The following is a 14,532-nucleotide window of genomic DNA, read 5'->3' as shown; positions in this document are numbered from 1 at the left end:
CAGGATATTACCGGTTTTTTTTTTAAATCGCTTTGGTACTATTTCCACACGTATGTGGTACATTTTCACAACTCTTAGTACAAAACTCCAAACTGGTCACACTTGTAACGCAGCCAGTCTTTCATTCTAAACCTGTCAGTGTGCATTAATTTGGATTGTAAACATCACCACACAACCACTGATTCAAAATATAAGTTTGTGAAATGTAATAAGAATATTGGTTTAATCCCAAAACACAACATAATGATATCTTTTCAATTTAGTCGTTTTAACGACAAGTTAATCCAAAAGCAAACAATGGAAGATAGTACGTGTTTGAAATCATCCTTAGAAGTGTTGAAAGTAATATGCTACAGTACTGTAAATTACAGTAGATTACAGTTTTCACATGCACTTAAATTACCCAACAAAATGTACAGATAATCTATATTTCCCATAATATCTATCCGATGTGTAATCAAGGGTGTGATCAACGAAGACATCCTCTACAATCGTTCATGCAACAACAAAAAATGAATAAGAAATTCAATTTAAAAAATGTAATGAATCAAAATAAAACAATGTTTAGCACTCATTAATTTGCATCAAGCCTGTCTTAAACATTTGGCCATAAAATCTCATCCACATCACAATGAATGTCCTCATTATTCATGCACCAAGCTTGCATTGATGTCGTTGCATGCCTCATCCATGGCCAGAAGGAGAGTGGCGCGCTCATGGGGATGGCTTTCGTACACCTTCCACCATGCTGAAAACAAATGAGAGTATGGGGGCAGGTATAGTGTCACGAATCGGGGAATTGGGGATGGGCCCGAAACCATGCCTGAACCACCTCTGCATGATGGAACCAGACATTGTCCCAGACAATGACATAGGTGACCCCTTCACTGTGACAGACCTGCTTAATTCAATTGAGAAACACAATGAGTTGTGCAGCGTTGTAGAATCCAAGTAATGGCCTACGTCCTACCACACCATCTTCAGAGATTGTGTCGCTCATGGAGATGTTTCCCCCACGTTGTCCAGGCACTTGGACGATCGCTCGTTGGACGATGAGGTTCCACTCACAGCGTCGAATTTTGGCCAGGTTGAAGCCCGCTTCATCAACAAAGATATACTTGTGATGGTTCACAGCAGCATCAAGCACCATCACCCTCTAAAAATATATTTTGGTTAGTTATTTTTACAGTATAGTTCCAATATGATATTGTGAAGTAGCATGTGCATTAATAGTAACAGTAATACAGTAGTATATAGTGATGTACCTGAACATACTCGGCCCGCAATTGTTTCACCCAGTCGTTGTTTCTCTCAAAAGGCACCAAGTAAATGTGTTTCAGAGATACCTGGTGCCTCTTCAAAAGGCAGGCGATTGTTGGTAGGCTGATGGATGCCACATTGGCAAAGGTGTCATCGTTCTCCTCAATGGCCTGCTTTATTTCAGACAGTCTTATTTCATTCCTGGCCCTCACTATTTCCACCACTGCCCACTCCTGCTGGTCGGTCAGCACACGGCCACGGCCACCACTATGGGGTTTTCTGTCAATTCTGATGGTAGAACAGAGTATACTGTCAGTAGATCACACTGTAAGAATACTGTAATATGTTTTGTGAATTTACATGCATTACAATATGTAATTTACTGTAAATGTAATGGTAAAGCATAGTACATATCCTGCAGACTTAACCGTTTTCTTGGCGACATGTTCTCATAATCAAATTGACGGTCAATCTTTTCAGATTGGGGTGAACTAATCTGGCAGCCTTTGCCGTGGTAAGGCCTCTGTTTACAACATGGTCAACGATGATGGCCCGGACTTCATTAGACACAACAGTTCCCTGTTCTCTGCCTCGCTCTCTCTGATGTCTATGTCTTTGACCCCTTTGATGGGGCCTATGCCCACCTCTTTGACCTCTTTGATGGTACCTATGCCCACCGCTCTGACGGGCCGCTTGTCCATAAGCTCTTTGATTTCTTCCTCTCCCTTGCTGTCTATCCTGCTCCATGTTGAAAGAAAGTGCAAGTGTACACACACCGTTTTATATGGTCACCAATTGTGGTTACCACTATGTGAAATCAATTAGCAATAACAAGTAGTCATTAGGTATGGTTATCATGTATCATACATGTCATTTAGATGTTTATACTTTACAAACACATATTTTATGTCTGTAGTTCTCAAAATCCATATATAGTAGACAAACCAGTTTAAAATCTATAGGTTTACCAAACGGTTAAGTGATTAACCATTAAGCGCAGATGGATTAAGTGATGGTCAAATGTATTTAAACAAATGACAAGAGAATCATATAAAAAGTATTGTGAGCATTGCATTGTGAAAGGCAATTACTTTATATGAAAGGTATTTCTAGATGTAACACTGATTAGGTTTGCTGAAAAAGTTACTGTGTGATTTTGTGTGTTGTACTTAGTGATTTGAAATGTGCTTAACGTTTTTTTTAAATTGCCTTTTTGATAATCTGTTTTGAGTTTTGTACTGAGTTGTGAAATTTTCCCACATTCTTGTGAAAAGACTACCAAAGCGAAAAAAGAAAAGAAAAAACGGTATTTCACTTGGTTATTCACTCAATTAGATAAGCACATGCTCCCCCTGCAGGCCTGGATCCCATCTCTGCCACAAAATGCAACAAAGTGAAAATAAACTAAATCAGAGTACATGTGAAGGACAGTGAGCATGTATAGGAATTTATTCAACATCACTTTGTAGTTGGCCAACGTTTAGTGCATGTCACTGCTGGCTGCATATGTTTGTTCAGTGGTTCTCAACCCGTTTTGGTTACTAAATCCCCCAATTACATCTCACTCATCCCAAAGAACCCCCTCTTTTGCAACTAAGGACTAGGCCTAGATTCTTATGAAATCCTCCAAAGACCCCACTGTGGATAGGCCAAGTCTCCCCAAGAGTACTAGAAACCCAGGTTTCGAAACACTATTAGTTGACCCAGCCTGTGGATAACAGAGGCTGAAAGAATGTTCAGTCCCTGTCCTCTCATACTGAAACAGTCCTCTCAGCTGGAGATACAGTAACTGCATGTCTGATGAGCTTATTTGTAAGAGCTGCGACTAGTCTGACTAGGGAACCAACTGCACAAAACAACAACCGATTCTGCTTTGACTGTTGAATCAAGAGACTCTTCACTTTACCTTGAACCAATCGAACTATAAAGGCTTCGGAGACACAGGTGCACAGCTTCCTACGGGAGGCAAGAGGGGAACACTCCTGTTCTACTCTGTCGGTTGGAGAGGAAGCAGAAGCACAGCTGTAGGAGCTGCCATTCACTCAGACACACAGGGGAGCTCCGTTCTGAAAGGAGGGCCGCCTCCTTATTCCTGAGCTGTACTGCTGCTGCTGGTCTTATTTTGGAGCCATCGTAAGACACAAGAGGAGCCTTGTCTCACAGAAGTGCACCAGAGCGATAAATGGGGAAGAAATGCTGTGTTCTGGGCTGTGAAACAAACACACAGTAAAAAAGGGAAGGAAAAGTCTGTGTATAGGAACAGATGGAGAAAAAAAAGCTGTCAACAAAGGGGTTGGAGGGGAGTCCTTAGCGTAAGGAGAGCCATCCAACAGTGACACATACACTCCACCAAGAGACATACAGGCTCGTTTTAGCTGTATGGCGAACAGGTTGTTTGTCAATATTGAGCATTTTGACCTTTCGAAATGCAGTTTTTCATCTGATTTTAGGGGTGTTACAAAATATGTGTAATATTGAGGGAAAGCAGAAGGCACCGTGGAATTATATGTTTTTTATTACATTACATTTCTTGACTGAGCTCCACCATTGAAATAAAAGCAAAATATACTAGGGAGATGTTGGCTGCTTTGAAAAATGCCAAAAGCTCCTAGGAAAATACAGAATAATAGTCATTTATAGCCACAGAGAAGCCATAGAGAAACCTCAGAGAAATGCGGGATACGCTCCAGCTATGTGGCATGGCATGGATTGTCTTGTCACCATGACCTTTGGCAGCAAAACGGATCAATACGGTGGCCAATGTAGTGGTCTTCAATGATTAGTATCTGCCCTCCCTCTGCATGTCTCTGCATGCGTCTCTGGGGAGCACTCTCGTCACACAAGTCATTACATGTTTGAAACACTCTCGAGGATCTTCATGACCAGGTCAGTCTGGTTCTATGCAGCGTGGATCTATTCTCCTCCTCTGTCATCCCTCCTTTCCCCCCTCCTTCCTTCCCTTCTTCTTCTTCTTCCCCTTCACTTAGTGTCACATACTTCAAAATGAGCGGACCAAGGCGCAGTGTGCATTGAGTTCCACCTCTTTTTAATACAAAGTGAAACTAAAAACAAAGAACGTGAAGACGTAGTGCCCAAACACACTAACACAAACACACAATATCCCACAAACACAAGTGGGAGAAATGGCTACCTAAATATGATCCCCAATTAGAGGCAACGATTACCAGCTGCCTCTAATTGGGAACCATACAAAAACACCAACATAGAAAATATACTAGAACACCCCCTAGTCACGCCCTGACCAACTACACCATAGAGAACCAAGGGCTCTCTATGGTCAGGGCATGACAGTACCCCCCCCCAAAGGTGCGGACTCCGGCCGCAAAACCTAAAACCAAATGGGGAGGGTAGGGTGGGTGATTAGTGTCGGTGGCGGCTCCGGTGCAGGTCATAGCCCCCGCCCAGACCCCGGATCCAGCCATCGCGCCGTGCTGAAGCAGGCACGGCGCAAAGGAGGGCTCCGGCCATGGAGCTGGGTTGGACGCCGTGCCTGGACTGGGCACCGGCGCAGAGGAAGGCTCCTGCCATGGAGCGGGACTGGATGCCGTGCCTGGACTGGCCACCGGCGCAGAGGAAGGCTCCTGCCCTGGAGCGGGACTGGACGCCGTGCCTGGACTGGCCACCGGTGCAGAGGAAGGCTCCTGCCCTGGAGCTGGACTGGACGCCGTGCCTGGACTGGGCATCGGCGCAGAGGAAGGCTCCCGACATGGAGCGGGACTGGACACCGCCACTGGAAGCTCCGGGCCGTTGACCGTCACAGAAGGCTCCGGACCGTGGACCGTCGCTGGAGGTTCCGGACCGTGGACCGTCGCTGGAGGTTCCGGACCGTGGACCGTCGCTGGAGGTTCCGGACCGTGGACCAACGCTGGAGGTTCCGGACGGTGGACCGTCGCCGGAGGTTCTGGACTGGGGAGGCGCACTGGAGGCCTAGTGCGTGGAGCCGGCACAGGTTTCACCGGACTAATGACACGCATTTCAGGGCGAGTGCGGGGAGCAGGCACAGGACGTACTGGACTGGGGAGGTGCACCGGAGGCCTGGTGTCTGGAGCCGGCACAGGTGGCACCGGACTGGTGACACGGACTTCAGGGCGAGTGTGGGGAGCAGGCACAGGAGGTACCAGACTGGGGAGGTGCACTGTGCTGCAACACTCTCATCGCTACCACCTCTCTCCGTAATCTTTCATCGAATTCCTCCTCCGACTCCCAAACAGGTTCTGGCACTCTCCGCTGCTCGACCACCAGTTCCATGTGCCCCCCCCCCCAAAAGAAATCTTGGGGTTTCTGTGGCTGTGGTCCCCGGCATCTGTCGCTGTCCTTCCATGCTCCATGGCGACTCCCACCAAGGAAGGGTCTCGTGTTCTCCCATGATTTCCTCCCATGTCCAAAACACCTTCTCCTCCATGGCACGCTGCTTGGTCCTTGCGTGGTGGGATATTCTGTCACGCACTTCAAAATGAGCGGACCAAGGCGCAGCGTGCATTGAGTTCCACATCTTTTTTATACAAAGTGAAACTAGAAACAAAACCACAAAACTTACAGAGAACGTGAAGACGTGGTGCCCAAACACACTAACACAAACACACAATATCCTACAAACACAAGTGGGAGAAATGGCTACCTCAATATGATCCCCAATTAGAGGCAACGATTACCAGCTGCCTCTAATTGGAACCATACAAAAACACCAACATAGAAAATGTAAACTAGAACACCCCCTAGTCACGCCCTGACCTACTACACCATAGAGAACCAAGGGCTCTCTATGGTCAGGGCGTGACACTTAGACATCACACACTCCCGGGTTTAGTGCCACTATCCATTACTACCCATAAGTCAACATTCCAACGATGTAGAGAAAATTACTGTTGGGTGTTTTAACATCCAATGGGAATTTGTAATCTGTTTTCATTGAGGAGAAAGCCCTACGATCTCAACTAAATGATTCAGTCATATGCCACTGGTCTGAAAGTGCAGTGCTTAAAAGATTGAATTCCTGGGCTTAAGTGCCACTAAGAGCGTTGTCCAAGTGAAATACGGAGGAGCCCCCGTCACTGAATCCCTTCGTTTTACTATCCCCTACATATTTGCTGATTGTGTTTAAATTAATCATTCATTAGTACCATGTCAGTGTGTAGTGTACCGTTGCGGTAAACTAGGTCGTTTGGCACGACTAACTGTATTCTGAGGCTTGAGTGTGAGGGACATCTTGCATCGGGCCACAAACATAACAGCTAAATTGTTTTAGAAAATCATTTAATTTTGTTGTATTTTTACATTGAGTCACAGAGAGGACGGGGGTGTTTTCCAAAGCAAATGAGTGGACCGGAAATGACAAAATAACTCAAAGTTCATATTTGTACATTTTAATGAATTCATGAAAATGTGCATCTCAAGTGGAGGCGTGCTGGCATCATCAGTGCCGACAGGAGGCTGAAGCGATCTAGAACCAGGCTCTCCATCTTCATTTACACCAACAGAGGGCTATGTCAGCGCTGCCCTATGTCTCCTGCCTCATTCTGTAATGAGAGTGTATTGCTCATCTGCTGGGAAGGCATCCTTCCCCTGGTCTACTCCATTCCCCATCAAATGTGGCTGATTTAACAAGCTATAGGGGAAGGCAGGCTAGCCACCTCCCATCTGCCGCTTTAGAACATTGCAAGTCCCTCACCACCACCGTCTCCAGGCCACCACCGGAGTTGGAGGGTGAGATTTGTATCTTCAGTATTTCCCATCCTTGGTGGCCCAGGATCAGTATCCGGCTGTGCTTCTTTATATCCTCCCCAAGCTGAGGCCAGGTAGTGAAGTCCACACACCTCCACCCGCCCCTGTTGGACAGAAGAGCAACAACCCAATCTGTGGTCTTCATCTTCAGCCAGGGGTGAAGGGTGAGATCCATGTCTCTGGCACTGCCAACCCTGGCTGTGGCAGGAGGGTTACGTACATACCTCCATCCACCTCTGAGGACATTGCTTTTGAAGATGCAGATTTTGAGTGATAGTCTGATGTTCTTGGCTCTCCATACTGGTCTTAATATGGTGATCACGTTGCTCATGGAATTGCCATCCTTGGTCATCTTTCTCCCAAGACAAATGAACTCATCCACCTCTTCCACAGCAGGGTTGTTGATGTTGGTTTTGGTGATCACCATAATGGTTTTTGTCTTTTGAATGTTGATGTTGAGTCCTGCCATTTGTGCGGTCTGCCAACTTCTGAGTTTTTTCCTGCACGTCCACATGTCAAGTTGCAAGAATAGCGAGATCACCTGCATAGGCCAGATCCTCAAGCACTTAGTCAAGGGTCCATATGATCCCACATTTTCCACCTGTTGTGGAAAGCATTAAGACTCCCTCTAAATGGGTCTAAAGCAGGCAATACTGTAAGTGCTCTTGAATAACAGGGATACAAAATATTTTGCGATTAGCCCGAAAAAAAATCACGCTTTCCTTCTGCCAAGTGGCAGTATCAAGGCCTTTATTGCAGAATCACAACAAATGAGATATATGTCTCTGTTCTGTTGCCATGGGTAACACACATCTTTCTCTACTCATCTCTAATCTTGGATTCTTTTTTAGATATTCTCCCATTACAAGTTGTGTATGCTGTTGCGTCATTGGCATTATTTAATGTCCTCGGATGCGCTTTAGTTTTCAGATGTGGTTATACAGTTGCCATGTGCAATGCTTAATTCAATTGGCCTTGTTTGAAATCTGAAAAGTACACCATTTTTCTAACATTGCATATCAAACCCAAGGTGTCCACATCCATATTATTATGAATTCGCCTAGTGATAAATGTGAACTGGTGAAAAAACAAATATAATTGTACGTGAATGAATATGGCTACCCTTTAAAGAGTGGTACTCTAGTTTGGGCAGTATAAGTTAATGAAGCACTCATTCTCTCTGCAGGCGAATACACTGTCATGACGGCACATTTCCATTTGAAGCGGAAGATTGGCTACTTTGTGATCCAGACCTATCTACCATGCATCATGACTGTCATCCTCTCCCAAGTGTCCTTCTGGCTGAACAGAGAGTCCGTGCCAGCTAGGACTGTGTTTGGTGAGTATAGGGCCACCTATCCTGCTTTGATGTCAAAGGGAGATATGCACAAAAGTTTGAGAGGATTTGTGTAACCCTTTTGCTCTGTCCATATCTCTCCTGCTTTCTCCCACCATTTTTTTTACTTACCCAAGCATTGGTCCTCTTCTTACCCTGTCTCACTATATCTCTTTCTCTCTCCCTCCCGGTCTTATTTTGGCTTGGTCCTGCATTGGTGACATAGTAGTGGCAAGTTATCATGTCATGCAGACCGCCTAATTGCAGTTCAGTGTTGCTCTGTGGTGCCAGGAGCCTTGAAGATGTGCCCTGTGTATCCGTTTGCCTGTTTTCCGACCCACTCTGCGGTATAGCTGTTTGTATTACTGTGTAATGAATGAGCAACACTTGTTCCAATGTGATCCTGTGCGACAGCCTGAAAAGCCAAGTGAGTGTTTGTTCTGCCATAGCAAGGTAATTGAATTTAGTGCTAGGGGCCAAGAGGAGGGCTAGCTTAATAGTGTGATGAGAACTTAGCCTGTTTACGAAAAGCAGGGGGTTGTTTGGTTGCCAATGCCAGACCCCAGCGAAAATAGGCGTTTTCATTTATCTGACTTTCATTTATCTACATGTCCAGCCCTTATATTTAGCCTCACAATGAAGTGTTTTACCATTTTCTTTTCAGGACAACCAGGGCTACAGGTAGAACACAAAACAATTTGACATAAACAGTTGCATTCATGAGTTTTATTGACAAATGTCAAAAGAAATAAGGCCTGCCTTAAAACCTCTCTGGGGTATGTGGGACGCTAGCGTCCCACCTGCGGGACACACTATTCAACAGCCAGTGAAATAGCAGGGCGGCAAATTCAAAACAACAAAAATCTCATAATTCAAATTTCTCAAACATACAACTATTATATCCCATTTTAAAGATACACTTCTCGTTAATCCAACCACATTGTCCGATTTCAAAAAGGCTTTACGGCGAAACATAACATTAGATTATGTTAGGACAGCGCCTAGACAAGAAAAACCACACAGCCATTTTCCAAGCAAGGAGAGGCGTCACAAAAAACAGAAATACAGCTAAAATTAATGATCTTTATCAGATGGCACTCATAGGACTTCATGTTACACAATACATGTATGTTTTGCTCGATAAAGTTCATATTTATATCCACAAAACCCATTTTACATCGGCGTGTAATGTTCAGAAATGTTTTGCCTACCAAAACTTCCGGTGAATGAGCACATCAATTTACAGTAATACTCATCATAAACGTTGATAAAATATTCAACTGTTATTCAAAGAATTATAGATACACTTCTCCTTAATGCAACCGCTGTGTCAGATTTCAAAAAAGCTTTACGGCGAAAGCAAACTTTGCAATAATCTGTGTACAGCGCTCGGATATCAAAACAAGCCATACAGATACCCGCCATTTTGGAGTCAACAGAAATGACAAAAATTACGTTATAAATATTCACTTACCTTTGATGATCTTCATCGGAATGCACTCCCAGGAATCCCAGTTCAAGAATAAATACCTCCATTTTGTTCGTGCGTTCAGTCGAGTAATCCAAATCCACTGTGCTTGCGCAGTGATTTCAGACAAAAAGTCAAAAAAGTTATATTACAGTTCTTAGAAACATGTCAAACGATGTATAGAATCAATCATTAGGATGTTTTTATCATAAATCGTCCATAATATTCCAACCAGACGATTCCTCTGTCTTCAGAAATGAAAAGGAACAAAGCGAACTCTCATGTGAGTGCGCGCGATTGAGCTCATGCCATTTTCTCAGTCATCTGATTCCAATGGCTCTTATTCTCCCCCCATTCACATTAGAAGCATGAAACAACGTTCTAAAGACTGTTGACATCTAGTGGAAGCCTTAGGAAGTGTAAAATGACCCCATTGACACTGTATACTGGATAGGGAATCACTTGAAAAACCACAAACCTCAGATTTCCACACTTCCTGGTTGGATTTCTTCTCAGGTTTTTGCCTGCCATATGAGTTCTGTTATACTCACAGACATCATTCAAACAGTTTTAGAAACTTCAGAGTGTTGTCTATCCAAATCTACTAATAATATGCATATCCTACCTTCTGAGCCTGAGTAGCAGGCAGTTTACTACGGGCACGCTTTTCATCCGGACGTCAAAATACTGCCCCCTACCCCGATGAAGTTAACAAAAACCTGATTAAAATGAATTTATATGAATTCTCTAAGTACAGAAATTGTTTGATCAGTGGGAAATTGATATTCAACTTGTCAGTGACAACTGTGTGGAGTTTGTGACAGCAACTATGTGAGCTTATTACAGTATTATAGACACTTTATCCCGGGATATCCTATGATCTTCTATGTAGAAAAACACCTGACCTTCTAATGACTCCTGTGTAGCTTGTGAGCTTCATAGAGCAAAACATGTTACAAGTGGGTGTTCGTGAGAGTCTTCGCTTTTAATAGTTTGAAGCTCAAACCATTCTGATGCTACAGACGATTTTGTGAAAAAGACCCAGCCCCTTCGGGATCCGCCCTCGTCTCACAAACGCCGCTCGAGTTCAGCTCCACGTTAATAAGAAGAAATAGACAAATCCAATGGTGCAACCCAGAATGTAGCTCAAATACAAAGTTTAAAAGGGGTTAGAAGTCCTAAATCACGCTGGCACAATGGTGGGGCTCATTGTGTTAATATTCCCCCACGGACTACATAGACTGCAGAAATATGCTCTATACACATGGGCAGACATTGATTGACAGATTTTATTTGGTCATTTGAAAACATGCACAGCACAGTCATATCACTGCAGAGATGATTACCATTCACACATGATAAACACAATATATTATATAAAGAATAAGCACATTACACAATAAAGTCAGCAACTTCTGGTGTGAATAACCTTTCTGAATGAATCATGTAAACAAAGCAAGCAACTTTTGACTGAAGATGGCAGTTAAAAATGTACCCTGGAGCTGTATGACTCTAAAGGCCACATAACTCCAACTAGTGAAAAAATAGGTTCATTTTAGCAGTTACTGTATGATAAGTATCATGTTTTCCGCTTAATACAAATTATACATACAAATAATTTAGGTTTTGTAATAACGACCTTTTACAAGTTACCTTTTTTTTATCCCGTTTATGGTGGAATATCTGTTCCAGGCTTTACTGGTAGATTGGTTTGGTAACACTGAATGGAGGCTGTGCTAGCCTGGCATACACTTTTGAGGGTGTTAGTACTGTATGTTAGTGTGTATGCAGCACCGCCAACAACCATCCCGATGTGTTCACGGTAGAATTGGACGTAGTTGTGTAACCAGCTTTAAAGGACCAGGACATTTCTAGATAGGATTGGGTTTGCTCTGAAAAGGGGGAGTTGGTTGGTTTATTACTCTCTATGTCCCTTTAAGTCTCCTCATATTTCAGTGCCACAGATAGTATACCATCGGCGAAGTGGGCAGCGAATTCATGTTTTTTCTACAGATAAGAAAAAAAATTGGTTAAAGAAATTCAAGCATTTATTCTCAACCTTAGTTCTAAAAATACAATTTGAGTAAATACAGTGTCATCTCTTATTTGCAGAGACAATGTTTTTACTTCATGTTTGATGTAAATGGCATCCAGACACTTTTTTTACGATTTCACTTGTTTTTGAGAAACCACCGATTCACTTTTTCATACTCGCTGTGCAGTAAGGGGGCTGTGAAAAAGCCTGAACAAATGCTCCAAAAACGCCCAAATACATATTTTTAGAAATTGAAAAGCTCTCAGTATAGTGATGCAGGTCTTTAGATGTTGTACGCATGAAATGTGACCGACCATCTTATGTAGAAACATTTAAAATTATGTTTTTTTAATTGAATAAAAGTAGAGACTTATAGAGCTACAAAATGGAATATCATACTCTACAGTTGATGAACAATGTGAAAGGAATTTTGCTTCGAAAGTTGATAAACTTGTAAACTCACTTTTGAGAAAATGGCCTTTGAATGTTTTTGTACTACTATTGAATAACTATTCTTTGTCTACACCCATTCAGCATTGTTCACACCCTCTTAAGCTTTAGCCCCACCCATCTCTTAACAGCAGTCAAGCACGCAAGTTAACTTGCTAGTTACTTCCAGACATCTAAGTAAGAGAGAACAGCTCACTGAACGTTACTCTCCCTAACAGAGCTGGTTAGGCTGTTATGTTATCCAGAGCAATGGTGACTGCAACTGTGCTGTCAGATGGACCGTTCGTAAATTCAGAGTGTTTCGCATTCAGAGCGCACACCGGATGCTCTGGCCGATGAGTAGTGTTGATCCGAACGTTGATCCGGCAGTCAAGCACCCAAGCTAACTGACTAACATTGGCTAGCTTGCTAGCTACTTCCAGACACATACTGAGAGAACACCCAACTCTGACCATTTTACTCGCCATAGCAGAGCTGGTTAGGCTGTTTTCGTGTTATCCAGAGCGTTGGTGACTAACTGTGCTGCTGGTGTAATGAGGTGCGTACTGGCGGCAAAGAAGTCAGGCGCAAGAGAGCGAAAACTGATTTACAACGGTGTCGTTTAGCCTCTTACATCTAGACGTTCCGCTAGCGGAACACCTGCTCCAATATCCAATGATAGGCGTGGCGCGAATGACAAATTCCTCAAAAATACAAAAACTTCAATTTTTCAAACATATGACTATTTCACAGCATTTTAAAGACAAGACTCTCCTTTATCTAACCACACTGTCCGATTTCAAAAAGGCTTTACAGCGAAAGCAAAACATTAGATTATGTCAGCAGAGTACCAAGCCAGAAATAATCAGACACCCATTTTTCAAGCTAGCATATAATGTCACAAAAACCCAGAAGACAGCTAAATGCAGCACTAACCTTTGATGATCTTCATCAGATGACACACCTAGGACATTATGTTATACAATACATGCATGTTTTGTTCAATCAAGTTCATATTTATATCAAAAACCAGCTTTTTACATTAGCATGTGACGTTCAGAACTAGCATACCCCCCGCAAACTTCCGGGGAATTTACTAAATTACTCACGATAAACGTTCACAAAAAGCATAACAATTATTTTAAGAATTATAGATACAGAACTCCTCTATGCACTCGATATGTCCGATTTTAAAATAGCTTTTTGGTGAAAGCACATTTTGCAATATTCTAAGTAGATAGCCCGGCATCACAGGGCTAGCTATTTAGACACCCAGCAAGTTTAGCCTTCACCAAACTCCGATTTACTATTAGAAAAGTTTGATTACCTTTGGTGTTCTTCGTCAGAATGCACTCCCAGGACTTCTACTTCAATAACAAATGTTGGTTTGGTCCCAAATAATCCATAGTTATATCCAAACAGCAGCGTTTTGTTCGTGCGTTCAAGACACTATCCAAAGGGTTAAGAAGGGTGACGAGCACGGCGCATTTCGTGACAAAAAAATTCTAAATATTCCATTACCGTACTTCGAAGCATGTCAACCGCTGTTTAAAATAAATTTTTATGCCATTTTTCTCGTAAAAAAGCGATAATATTCCGACCGGGAATCTGCGTTTAGGTAAAAAGACGAAAGAAAATAAAGCACGGGGTCGACTCGTGCACGCGCCTAAGCCCATTGTCCTCTGATCGGCCACTTGCCAAAAGTGCAAATGTGTTTCAGCCTGGGGCTGCCTCGATATCATTCAGCTTTTTCCCGGGCTCTGAGAGCCTATGGGAGCCGTAGGAATTGTCACGTTACAGCAAAGATCCTCAGTCTTCAATAAACAGAGACAAGAAGAACAAGATCTTGTCAGAGAGGGCACTTCCTGTAAGGAATCTTCTCAGGTTTTTGCCTGCCATATGAGTTCTGTTATACTCACAGACACCATTCAAACAGTTTTAGAAACTTTAGGGTGTTTTCTATCCAAAGCCAATAATTATATGCATATTCTAGTTACTGGGCAGGAGTAGTAACCAGATTAAATCGGGTACGTTTTTTATCCGGCCGTGTCAATACTGCCCCCTACCCCCAACAGGTTAAGAAATCTAGCTAACTAGCTAGCTATGTTAACAATGAAGCATAATCCCAACTCATGACGTTACTACACTGCATGAAATCTAGAATCGACTTCCTGTTTCGCAACAAAGCATCCTCATTCTGCCAAACATACCCTCATAAAACTGTTTTGCTCCTTTGCACCCCAGTATCTCTACATGCACATT

The 14,532-nt window shown here is 43.1% G+C and overlaps 1 protein-coding gene across 1 annotated transcript in view; it reads left to right on the top strand.

Moving 5' to 3' along the window:
- The window catches only part of LOC106611612 (gamma-aminobutyric acid receptor subunit alpha-2), a 61,618-nt gene that overhangs the window by 26,015 nt on the left and 21,071 nt on the right, over positions 1-14,532 (top strand). Inside the window, exon 8 of the mRNA XM_014212000.2 lies at positions 8,189-8,341. Within this exon, the coding sequence (XP_014067475.1) occupies positions 8,189-8,341 (153 nt within the window). The remainder of the gene's footprint in view (positions 1-8,188; positions 8,342-14,532) is intronic.

This window comes from Salmo salar, chromosome ssa09, assembly GCF_905237065.1.
Source record: "Salmo salar chromosome ssa09, Ssal_v3.1, whole genome shotgun sequence".
Classification (NCBI taxonomy): domain Eukaryota; kingdom Metazoa; phylum Chordata; class Actinopteri; order Salmoniformes; family Salmonidae; genus Salmo; species Salmo salar.
This window is presented reverse-complemented; position numbering and strand designations above follow the sequence as displayed.